Source organism: Barbatula barbatula (assembly GCF_947034865.1).
Source record: "Barbatula barbatula genome assembly, chromosome: 14".
Classification (NCBI taxonomy): domain Eukaryota; kingdom Metazoa; phylum Chordata; class Actinopteri; order Cypriniformes; family Nemacheilidae; genus Barbatula; species Barbatula barbatula.
The window spans coordinates 12,299,386-12,312,398 of NC_136777.1; the positions used below are offsets into that span (position 1 = coordinate 12,299,386).

At 37.8% G+C, this 13,013-nt stretch overlaps 1 protein-coding gene across 1 annotated transcript; it reads right to left on the minus strand.

Moving 5' to 3' along the window:
• Positions 1-6,729: 6,729 nt before the first annotated feature.
• emx2 (empty spiracles homeobox 2) lies at positions 6,730-11,275 on the minus strand. Its single transcript, XM_079472530.1, has 3 exons — positions 10,658-11,275; positions 9,327-9,511; positions 6,730-7,901 (listed from the first exon to the last, which is right to left on the minus strand). Exons 1-3 carry the CDS (start codon positions 11,040-11,042, stop codon positions 7,734-7,736), a joined length of 738 nt encoding a protein of 245 aa, XP_079328656.1. The 5' UTR covers positions 11,043-11,275; the 3' UTR covers positions 6,730-7,733.
• Positions 11,276-13,013: the final 1,738 nt, after the last annotated feature.

Consider the following 13,013-nt stretch of genomic DNA (forward strand, 5'->3'; position numbering starts at 1 on the left):
TACAAGAAGAACAAATCACTGTTGTATTGTGCATCTTTATTTCACCAACAACAAAATGAGCAAAAGCATCATGTACACAGTGGGTCTGTTCAAAGTCCACCTGCTCTTTTTCATGCGGTTCCCTCGCTAACACGTTTACATCACAGCTAACTGAAATTCGGAATGTGGTTAAAACAGCTGAATCGCAGGCAGGGGGAGATATAACACATCCAGGTCAGTTGGAGGTGAAAATTACCATTTCTCTCTATTTTTCAGAAGGGTCTGAGAGCCCAGTGGCCCTGGTCAGACTGCAGGCCCTAGCACTGATGAGACCGGACCACTAACACCCGCAAGGGAAGCAAGTTCCTAATTACCCATTGTGCCTGACAGAAGCCTCTTAATTACCAACTTCATTAGCTCGCTGGTCTTTGTTTTTCTTCAGCGGAGGCCAAAAGGAGGGGGGTGGCGGTTTGTAGGAGGGAGAAATGAGATGCTGTTTTAGCACCTTTTCTCCCCTTTCGGAGTTCTTCTTGCTCTCTCCCTCCCTCTCTCTCTCTCTCTCCCTCCCTCTCTCTCTCTCTCTCTCTCTTTCCACCCTTCAAGGAAATGTTAAGACCTCAGTCAAGGATCTAATTAGATTCATGGTGAGAATCAGACACCTTTTAACTAGCCTCTGGAGTCCCCTAAAAGGACAGCAAGTGACTGGGCAGGATAAAGGGAGAGCTTCTCACACGCACATACATGTACACATCACCTTACATGTGTGAAGTGTTCTGCTTTACCCTGTTCTCTCACCTAGATTGAAAAGCAACTGCAGGTAAACACAAACCTTCATGACTATAATAAAGGTCTTCTACATGCACACTTCTGAATTAAAGGGAGCTTTTCTGAGCTAATATTGTTCATTTATATTTAATATTAGCTTGAGAATAAAATGTGAACCTTAATGGGTAAAAATACATTCCACACATTCAAAGGCCTTTCATGAAAAGCAGATTCTATTATGGAAATCACATAATAAATTAGAATCACGGTGTGTGTGTGTGTGTGTGTGTGTGAATAATTGATGTGTTTTATAAGGAAGTAATGTTCTTTATTCTTCATTATTAGAGCCACATACTTCTGTGCTGTGTTTTGTATGGTGGTTTTCTCATTCTGCACTAGCACTTAAGCATTAGCTTTCAACATTTAACATTCATTACAGTATTCTAGATACTCGTAATAACATAACCAAATTGTCTGGAGCAGGTCTCAAAGGCAGCAGAAAATAACACACCATGTACTCTACACTTTACCTGTTTGCTAAGCATTTATATGTTATTCATCTAATAAGTGCAATAACTGTTGGACCGTGTTTGGTCCAGGCAACACACCAGCAGTCCATTCTGGGAATGTTTGCCAGGAATCTGAGACTGACAGTGATGTCACATCAGGTGGTTTCCTGTTTTCTGTTTCCAGGCTGCACATGGGAATTCATGTTATTAGCATAAACGAAATATAGATATATTCATTATACGCCTATTTAATAAACCACAACGAAAGAGATGTGCATTGATAAAGCATACATTTAAAAAAGCATCCTCTTAATTTAAGCAATCCAAGCCGGTGACCACTAAAGAGAGAAGATGTCAAACTTTTGATGATATTTCATCAAAATGGCTCAAGTGTTGTAAAAATGACTTAAATTGATTGAGCCTTTACCCAAGAAAATGCATAATAATCATGTCATGTTTAAATTTGTTCCAGCATTGCATTACATTTGCACTATTTCCTCATGTCCTTTGTCTCTGGTCTTACTGGTTTTCACTTTCACGGCTCATGTAAAATAGGTCACTCAGGGTAAGGCAGCAATGATTTATTGACTGAACCTGTAAGTCTGCATATATGTTTGCATAACTCATTACAACTCAATATAGTAACTCTCACAAGTTTATCTGTCTGTCTATCTCTATTTCTTGTTTCTTCCTATATCTTTCTTCTTTGATCGTTTTATTGCAATCCAGCTACATTTGTTGTGCCAGTCAGATTTCAGCCTGTACTGTATATTCTCTATCGTTAAATAGACTATTTTTCACATAATGGTCAATACAATTTGTTTCATAAATTGCAAACACGCCCAAAAAATCGGCAAAGTTAACACTGCAGACGTTTTCGCTTTTTGTGATAGACAAAATGACTTGTACGTTTCTAACGTATTTGTCTAAATCTAAATGCTGACTGCGGTAATGATGCTTTTTCAAAACACAGACAATCAATGAGCTAGTGTTAGAAACCAAACCGACATCGTAAGCCACGAGAGGAAAGACCACGAAGCCAGTCGACGAGGCCAATCAATATGGTAACACATGTGATATATTTAGTGAAGCCATTGTTTATTTGATTTAGAAAACGAATTGAGGATTTTCCAAACAGCGAGGCCCGGTATTTTATCAGGTGTAGTTCTGCCATATGGGACGCATTAATACTTCAATGGGAATGTCATCCCCTCATATTATTATTATATTTGCAATAATAAAACAACAATTATTAATATTATTATGATTATTGGCCTACTAATTATTAGTGTGGAAAAAAGTCCAATGAAAGCACTTGATGGTGCAGTATCCCCGATGAGATTATGTTGAGAGAAGCCATAATCTACAGAATTGATGTAAATATTTTAAAGGTCGCGTAAAACTTTCAAAGACGAAGAAAATCGCAAGGAAATACGCTCAGGCCAAGTAGAAGTGTAAAAAGTTGCTTGCAATCCAGTGCGCGAGATGTTCATTGCATGTTTTCTAGGTTCAAGTAAAATAATTGATTGACAGATGAGAGACGAATGAGAGCAGGACAAGAGATGGGGAACAGTCTGTGCCCTTTGGACTTAATAGCCTACTAGCAACCTTCTCCAACTCCACCATGATAATGGAAATTACTGTTAAATTAAAAGTAGGCTACTTTAAAAGGATGACGATGCCCATGATGTTTATTTAAAAACTGTACGGTAAGTAAACCCCGAGGGCCCCAAAAGACAGCTACCTGCACCATGCAGTTCCCGACCCACTTTGATTATGGTCTGTTTGTATGCGATTGATGTGTACAGACACAAAAATATGTAGTCGTCACAATTATAGTATCGTATAGTATAGGACTGTGCAGTAACGCATGCTTTCTCTTGCATTGAATTTGCCTATTGGCTTGACTCGCTGGAAAATTGTCATAACTTTTTGGAGTTGAGTGTTTTAAATGTTTCCAATAATAATGGTTTGATATTTTTACGTTATGTTTATAGTTTTGCTGTTTCTTGTTTTCCGTTGTATTTTTTAAGATTGCAATATATTTTTAACTAGTCTGCATAGGCTCTCGTAAATTTTAGCCTATTCAATAACTGGCATTTTCTTCTGGCCAATAACAGCTAAAATGTTAGTGGTTCTGACTATCGAAACAAGCTTTAATGAATTCAAATATACTGGGTTGTGAGAAAAGTTGTGAAAAGTTGAAAGAACTACAACTGCAAGATTTTTGCCTTGTTTTAAGTAACCTACGCTTTAGATAAGCCAAAAAGTGCTTTAACTGCAATATATAATAATAAGAATAAGAAATTATAAAATTATTATTCTAATAGTGGCTTTTCCTGCTCCAATAATGAATAATAGACAATTAAATAATAGACATTTATTTTTTTGTTCTCAGCTACACATTGCTTAACAGATATACACATTGGACATTAATTCACTTAAGCGTTATGCAATGCTAACATATCCTTTGGTTAAAAATATAGTAAAACGAGTAACAAAGCAAAAAAACGAGTTTTGTTACTGCGGCGTGTGTTAAGCACGGTAATATACTTTTCAGTGAGGATGGTAAACGCCAAAAAGGCTTTCAGATTTATGAATGAAGTGACTGAGAGAGGCAGCAAAGTCTTGCATCGACTTTTGATCAAGTCTCTGCCATCAAAATTATGATCAACCATATTTTACTTCTGATCCGTTAATGTTTGTGTTTAGAGGAGATAGGCGGAGGTGAGTTAGAGGATTTGACAGCTGCCAGATGATAGCCTACAATGGACTTGGCCAAGACATCTTACCAAAAAACTACACAAAACAAATGTAGCCTAAATAAAATGTAGGCCGCATACAGTCTTGTATCACGCCTGGTATGTCTGCATCTTGTAAATAATGATGTATTGCTCCGCCCCATCTGCATTATTTTAGGAATGGAAACTCAAAAGGCTTCCCCTTCTTTAATAATAATAGGAGAACCTGAATCTAATTTGCGATATTTAATTTGTAATGTAAATTACAAAAAGGTGATTATATTGTAATTGCGTATATTTATGGCTGTACCTTATGGCAAGGCCACGGGAATTGTTAGTGTTCATTCTCCCATTACAAGGATCAGTTTCAAAAGCAATTTGTGAAACTGGATAGATTGCGTTTGTCGTGACGTCATATTAGGCTACCATGCTATAAATATCATCTCAAACTCGAGCCGGTGGCCAGTTGCAACGGGAATGCGGCTTTGTGGAAATACGATGAAGCTCAGCAGACGTCTGCAAATAATATCATACCGTGCTAGACCTTCCATAAATAGAAAGATATTGAAATGTTGTTTTTGTCAATAAATTAAAGTGGGAATGGGACGAAAGACAGGCTGCACGTCCACCTCCGTTATACTTTCTAGGGAAAAAATTATGTATTGTGTGCATATTGCAGGTATGTTTCCAATGAATGCATAGCTTTATTTTGCACATGGGTCCAGACAGTCCAACGTTTTGTACAACTGCCTTTTAGTAGGATCAACGGACGTAATTAAAGCTAGTAATTGCAGATTAGAGGTTTTGGGTCAGTGGGGTTATTTGATAGGAGGCTGTTTTAAATGAGGTGTAATTATTTAACATCACTCGTATGTCGCAGGTTTTACACCTTAGTTTTAAACCCTCAATTTCACAAGCCACTGCAAGCGTTTGGAAGTTACACCAACTTTTCCGACTGTATGATGAATCATAGCAATGACCCTCTGTGATTGATCGTTTTCCTACTGCATAAGCGTGGCGTTGTTGAACGGTTAATGTAAACGTTGCTCTGAGACAAGTTATCGCAGCACGGGGTTACTTAAGCGGGTCAGAAGGTTCTTAATACAGCCCGTCATGGCCCGTATTGCTATAGAAAAGCAATTCGATTAGCCAATGCAACGTCATAATCCGCAGTTTGTGTATAATGACATTGATATATTATTTTATTATACTTACAACAAATACTAAGTTAAATGTTAAGTAATTGTGTCTCTCATAAACGAATTTTGTGAACCTTCACGAGCATATAAAGTTTATGTTCAATATAATTCGCCTGCAATAGATTTAGCTAATTGCCCACTATTCATGCAAAACACCGGGCGCATTTTAAATCGGCCATGCAAAATTAATAAGGGGGGGAGAGGTAATAAGGGGGGTGTCCTGTCTTTTGAGGAACAACGAAAGGAGAAAGTGCGCCAAATTTGTTTGCAGCGGATCAAGGCTCGCCGCCTTCCCTGCACTTTCTTTATCTTAATTCCAACTTGAAAAGATATAATTATCTAGTTTGAACAGGGCTGCTATCAAATCCTTCTTTAGGCAGGGTAGGGAACAGCTCGAGTGGATTGTGGGCTCTGAGCCGCTCGGTGTTGCCCGAGATAGGAGTAATGAAGTTGTGGAGTCCGGAGATACAAAGGGCATTAACCTCATTAGCATGAAACCTTTTCTTCTAACTATTGTGGGACCCTTTCAGCCTTCTAATCCCTCTATTTCAAAGCTGGGTTTGTAATAAAGCTTTTAGGGGTTTTTCAAAGCTAATGGTATTCTCCGCAGATTTTTTATTACCGTTATAGTCCACAGACTGTTAAAAAAATCTCCTTATGCAGTATGTGCATAGAAACACTAAAAATTAAACCTATCGTCAAACTACGCGTTAAAGGGTTTTGGGAACCATAAAGGAATGGTGGGTGCTGTATTTTAGATCGATTTTGTTCCATGTGTAAATACTAATATCTACTTCACGCAATTCTGCAGAAAAAGTCGACATATTATTTGGGGTGTTTAGTCAAAATACGAATAGAAATGTACTGAACATTCAAGATTCATACCAGCTACCGACAAGATTTTAAACAAAGGTGCTATTTAGCGGCACATTGCAAACCTCTTATCGCGCGTGAGAGGTAGTCAGATTGCACTAAATTATGTCCAAGCAGGCCCCCTTGGATCCACGGATTAACAGATTAAAGTGGACCACTGGGCAATGCATTCCCTTTCCCCCACATATTACTCGTATGATAATTGCCTAAACTGATTTGCACTTTCACAAAAGCTCGCAGGACTCTTTGTAGCTTGAACAGACCAGACGCTGCTCTTCTACCAATAGAAATTAAACTGGTTAATGCAAGTCTATCAGAATAAGAGGCAAATCAGGCAAGAAAAAACAAGCACTTTGCTTTGGAAAATCGAGCTCAAAAGCTTTATCAGCATTCTATTTGATACCTTTTATCCAGTTTCCCTAAACACGGTAAACTCAGATGAATGATACGTGTGGTGAAACAATTTATAAAAAAATAATAATTGAGATACCACTTCTGTATGTTCTGGGGAACAACGACACCAGGGACCCAATCAAATGTATCAGAACAGTTAATACACTATTGTCCTTGGATGATGTGATCAGTATGAAACAGATATACTGCGACGCAGCGTCTACCTTCATTTTGACTTCTTTTGACAAACAAAAAGCCCGTGATTTTGTTCTGAGCAACATATTGATAAAACTTTATTGACAAAATATTGACAATTACATACTTCTTGGAAGTATACTTTGTGTTAAAATTGTAGCAAACTTAACACAAACACAAAATTATTTACATTCTTGTAAAAGACGATTTAACATAAACATTAGCTTTTATTATCTCTATACATGGAATACGCTCAGTGCTTGAAGTTTTGCTGCCTAGGCGGCTGTCAATTCTTGCATTAATCCTTTGAGGCAACTCTTTATAGGAGGGGCGAGTCCCGATAATATATTCGCACCAAGATTACGGAGTCATGGGAAAGCTTAAAATTTTAAGGAATGTCATGGATTTTTTTTATTATAATTATTATTGTCTGTGGTCAACTTCAATAAACTTTTAAAATCGGTTTACTCCTTTAAACACTATAACGCAGCACTGCTACTTCATATTGTTTTCACAATCACATTAACACGAGAATCATGTATTCAAAGACTGCACACTGTTGTAAAAAAGGAAGAAGCACACAACATCTTTTGTTCAGATTAAAAATAGAATCAAAACAAAGCTACTTTGAAAAAAGAAGGTCAAATTAATTAACCTACCATGCAATTCAAGTTTTACAAAAACAGTTGTATATTTTGGTATCTTGAAGTGGAAGGTTCACGACTGGAAAAAATTAAATTAGAGAAAACCCCTTCAGAAGTGCAAATGTCTTATGCGCATTTGAGCAATGTTTTGTTATAGTGGTGATGAGGTGGTGCGGGTTGTGTTGTGATGGGGGGGGGGGTGGTTGCTGCATGTAATACCTGTCAATCACCTTGCCTTGGCAATGTAAAAAGTATTGACAGTTCCCTTGTAGTGACAGCAGTGCCACCAACAGGATCTCTCACCCTCAAGCTGCCGATCTCGAAGAATCAAATGTAATATTGGCTTTACCCTCTCCCTCTGTAAGTACACAGCATCCTTATCCGTGACATCCTTCAAGCCACGCCGCTGTCCAGGGTTCAAACAGTTTAAGTATTTTAATCGTCTGAGGTGACGTCAATTTCCTCGGGGCTTCCTTGTTTTGTGGCCATTCTCCATCGGTTTATATGATGAGTTCCTTTCTTTTTCTGTTGTGAATCCGATCCTTCTTCCTCCAGTTTCTGTCGCTTAAACTTCGTCCTTCGATTCTGGAACCAAACTTTTACCTGTACGGAGTAAACGTGTAAATAGTTAGCGTAAAATACAATGCATCGAAAAGGCCTTTTCGTTTTTCTAAAAATGAGACAATTAAACCGAGAGCTTGAGAAGGTATCACTAACGGGCCCTAAGAATAACTAGGGCTGGATGGACAAAGAGCTGCCAGGTATCTTACAATCTATTCGCGAGACCATTGGTCGTATTTCATTCAGTGTCTGTAGAAGACTGCATAAATTAAAACACACTGATGAATTTAGACGAAGTATTAAATACACGGACAAGATTAAATGTAATCTAAGGAATATAGCAATGGCATTATTGGCTTTAATTTCCGAATGCACCTGACCGACAGGTTGAATTATGACCTTCGTGCTCTGCTATTACTTCACGCTCAAATGTAGCCTAAATGTTTTGGGTGAAAAAAGCATTCAGTACAATAGTAAAGCGGCACACTACTTTACAAAAACACCGGTATAGCTTTGCTGTCGCTTATTATTACGGATCAGTCCGATTCCTAGCCTATTTACAATTCACCCCCATTATATACATTGCAGTATAAACCCGTTTCTATTAGCGCACATTGGAAGTTCAGTCTTTAGCTTACAGCAGACAACTTGGCATGTGAGGCACATTTAATGTGCTTTCAGGGAGCTAATTGAAGCATTGAAGTGGCTCGTAGTCCATTTCTCTCACTTGCTCTACTGAAAGGCGCCGTTCAGAAAAGGGCCGATGCTGTCATCGGGACAATAGGCTCCGACCGGGACACTGGACGATACAGGAAAATACGATCTTAAATATTGCTAGGGAAATTCAAAGAGTACGTCTCTTTCTTTTCAGTGTCCATTAAACCGGTTAACTCGTTAATTGCCAAACATTTTCCACAGGAGCATTCTGTCTAAAACGGAATCGTTCAACCTCACAAAGAGCGGGGTGAATTGGAAATGGTGGATTTAACTCACTCGATACCATTACGCCTTAAGAACAATGGTGAGCTCTATATGCATGCAACGTCAAATGACATCAAATTCTGAACAAAGCGACAACAACGAAGGAATGTGCATTTTTTATTTACTTGCAGTGAGAACTGACGAAAACAATAATAAGTCAATTTAAGTGCGAAAATACGTGCCAAAGAAAGAAATCCTAGTCAGTCGGGGAATAGCATTTTTATGTTAAAAACCCCCATTCAGAAAGCCTTTAAATGTTTATTAAATTATTCAAAATTGTTTTTGTTAAAAAATCTGTCCAAAGAAAATTACACCACACAATTGAATCTAATCAAATGTAAAGGTGTACTGATTCAAATACGCTTTCATCTTCCTTTATAATAAGCAGCCGAGCTTGGCTATTTTTCGTCAGTATTATAATAATGACTCCATGCGCAATCGAGCAAGCTCGCAGACTCTAATAAAGACATGTAGATATCTTCTTACCTGAGTTTCTGTTAGGCCAAGGCTGTGAGCGAGCTGTTTTCGTTCTGCACCGACGACGTAATGATTTTTTTCAAAAGCATGTTCAAGCCGTAGTAGCTGTGATGGTGAAAATGCTGTCCGAATCCTTTTGGGCTTTCTTGCCAGTGCATTGTGCAAAAGGAAGCTTTCCGGACTCGTTTCGTTGCCTGTAACGAAAGGAATGATAAATATAACCAAATGTCTCCCTAAATATTGTTATTCATTCTCCGTTGTTTGGTTGCAATTGTTTTGTGGTTTCTTCACAAATTAATTTTAGAGTACATGGCCTAACGTTTCAGAGCAATACATAACATACACATTTTACTAAACATGATGGAGAACTTTTTACAGAATTACGGTCTTTACATTTTAAATAATTTTGGAACATGTAAAATAGCAAAACTGTCGCTATACTAAATGTACAGTAAACTGCAGCAAATTTAAAATGATGCTCACAATATTATTCCCCGCATGTATTAAAACAGCGCACGGCAGATGCAAGTTGACAGTAAATATTTTAGCACAAAATATGTTAGTGCTATCCGTCAATCTATTGGCTTTGAGTGTATTGTTCTCGGGAAAATTGTTGCGGTAGGATGACAAATTATTTTCCATTTACATTAAAGCAAACCAAAATAAAAATAAAGCGTTTCTATGTTTCATTGTTGTAACAATCGGTGTGTAATTAATCAGAATGACATGTATGTTATCGTGGCATAAAGAGACAAACCTAATTTGGACGTTTTTTAGCGAAATGAGAGCACTGCTCAATAGAAGTTATTTCTTATTTACATGAAAAAAATCTAACTAAAATTAAATGCCCGCTATACTTTTTTTAATTCGTTAATAATGTTCTCGGGTGTCGTTTCAAATGTTCGTTTTAAAAAATAAATAACAGGAAATTCTATGTTCTATCAAATGCAGTAATTTAAAAAAGATCAATATTCAAGACAAAATAAATATTCAAACTTGTAATCTAGTTAATCAAATGTTTTTCTTTGTTTTTGTCTATTCGATGAGTTTTTAAACAAGCTTCGTGGAATAACGCCAAGTTTCTTTCTTTGAGAATTTGGTAAGAACCGTTGTATAATGTCATTACTTTACAAAAAAAATATATTTCTACATATTAAAATAGTTATGGTGGACACCATACTAATTTTGGAGTTTCTAATAAATAACAGGAAATACCATTTAGACCATTATGAACGAAACACTTAATCTTCCACGCATTGTCAGTTATCCTAATAAAATAAATTCTCCACACTGGACGAGTGGTTAAAATATTGCCGAAAGAATATTTTGCGTGAACCTACCTTGAAATCTGTGACCCAAGTATCTATATCTATGTATCAACCACGGGTAAAAAGTTGAAGGGTCCCTTTGCTGGCTTGCGAAAAGAGGGTGCGGACTGTGAGAGGACGACAGCGGGTGAGCAGCCAAAGCGTGAGGAGGAGGTACTGAATGGATGGCGGAGTTAGGAGGATGTGAAACAGCTTCAGCGAACACCAAGTCCGGGTTTGAGTAGACGCCCCTGCCGCTGGAATGAAAGCCGTTTAAAAATGGATTCATCTGGCTTGAGTTTGCATAGCTGAGAGCCGCTGGTCGAATGGGCTCCTCGGATCTCGACGCTGGCAAAGGATTATCCTTCGCTACCAAAGATTCTATAGTAAAACACCTCTTTGGTGTGGGTTGAAACATGGTTCACCGGTCAAGATTCCCCAGTTTAAGTGAAAATGGCACAAGCGTTTGCACTAAAAAATACTCCACACCCAAGACAAAGTTTTGTCAGCAAGTTAGTGGCGGCTCAAGAAGAGTAGAAAATCTTTTAAAAGCACACAGAACCGCGCATCGTGATGGAGGTTGCCGACTTCTCCGAGCAATCCATGAATGTGATCGGTTCCTCACCAGTTGTGCTAGCGATTTGTTAGTTCATGAGCCTAATTAGCGCTGGAGTCACATAAACAGTTTCCTCTGAAGCCTGTAATGGCTTGGTGATTGGTCGCTGCCGCTCGCCTTAAGGTTGAGGGAAGAGTCTTTAAGTGCGTCAATACGAACGAGCACGGAGAGGCGGATTCAAGCAAAACGGAACGGATTCGCCCCGAACCAGAGCCGTGGAGCAATTTACAAACGCATCTGATCCCATTCAGAGACTCGAGGTACTTCAGCATGCATTTCTGTTCGACGCAGATGCTAAACATGCTATTACACGTTTTACTGCGCCTCGTTGTTTATAAGAAGTTGGGACAAAGCTGTAAAACTCTTCTTGCCGGTTTGTTATGAAGTAGGCTTGTTTATTACAAAAGAAGGAATTTGCTGAAAACGAGGACAAATTGTGTCGTTTAAACAAATCTTAATAAATAGATTTCTGTAGTAAATGATTATTACATGCATATCAAACATTGATGTTTGGAAGGCACGCGCTAAACTCTGTGACAGTCCAGTTGGGCCCGTCTGACGCCCACCTCTCCGCGTTTTCATTTTCTCCGATGGGTTCGTGATTAGTTTGGGGATGAGAGACTCCCTTTCTCTATTGGCCAGGAGACAAGGATGGGGCTTATTAGACGCAGACAATATTTTCAGCTCTGTTTGTTTGTCGTATGACTACAAGAGTCGATTACCCTCTAACAACTCATTAAATTAGCAGAGTTCAACCCCATAATGGTTTACTAATGGGCATACATCTCAAAAGTTTAGGTATGGTCAGTTGTCATCACAATCTCTAGGGTAAAGAGGAACCCGTATTTGCATACTAGGGTATTTCAATGATGTTTATTAACTTTTCAGTTTGACTTTAGATATTTTTAAAAACAAAGCAATGCAATTCATCGAGTTGCGTAAATAAAGGCTTTTTCTCATCCCGTTATATGTTAAATAAATATGTTATATTTTCACATGTTATTTTCCTTCTCGGTTTCATTACATTTTTTTAGAAGAGCGCCTCACGCTTCACGCACATGATTCGAAATACTTTTATTTTTCTACCCTCACCGTTCACATGAATAACTTTATTCATACTGCTCAAAACACTCCAAATGTTTTCCATCGATATTCGGCTATTGGTTAGCATCCTGATAAGTGGTCTACGCAATAATACATGTTGAATTAAAACAGGAAATCTTCAAATAAAATTCCGTGTTATTATTATTAAATTAATATTAGTATTATTAGTAGAAGTAGAAGTATCACGAGTATTAGCATCATCATCGTGTGACAATTTAAACCATGTTTTTAAAGGCATGTTTTTATTACAATTATATTTTAGTAGTAAACTGTTATTGTTGCATCTAAACATGACCGGATTGTTTTTACACAATATGACATATTCATTTTATTTTTTATTTTAGGACAGACAATTAAAATCTTCTATTTACTCGGGGTCTTTTCTTTCGTACGGTAGCCTAAAGTGCACAAGCACCGAGGTATCTTTTTCGTCCCCCTTTCGTCCTTAAAAAGACACTAATATTCCTTATAGCGCTTGTTCGTATACTGTTGAACGCCATCAGCTTCGACCCCACAGTTTATTTTAAATACGAACAGCAGTAAAATCTCACGGATAAATAACCAAATTAAAAAATATATGTTGTAATGTTGACAATATGGCTTTCTTATTAATTTACTGATGTGTATAGGCTACGGTAGCACTAAATGTAAGAGAGAAACGACCAAAAT

Bases quoted from the DNA above. Each gene is read 5' to 3' on its own strand.
- emx2 (XM_079472530.1), bottom strand. From the start codon at position 11,042: ATGTTTCAACCCACACCAAAGAGGTGTTTTACTATAGAATCTTTGGTA. The intron at 9,512-10,657 runs GTAGGTTCACGC...CTTTCGTTACAG, and splicing joins CTTGGGTCACAGATTTCAAG to GCAACGAAACGAGTCCGGAA. The intron at 7,902-9,326 runs GTAAGAAGATAT...TACTCCGTACAG, and splicing joins TTGGCCTAACAGAAACTCAG to GTAAAAGTTTGGTTCCAGAA.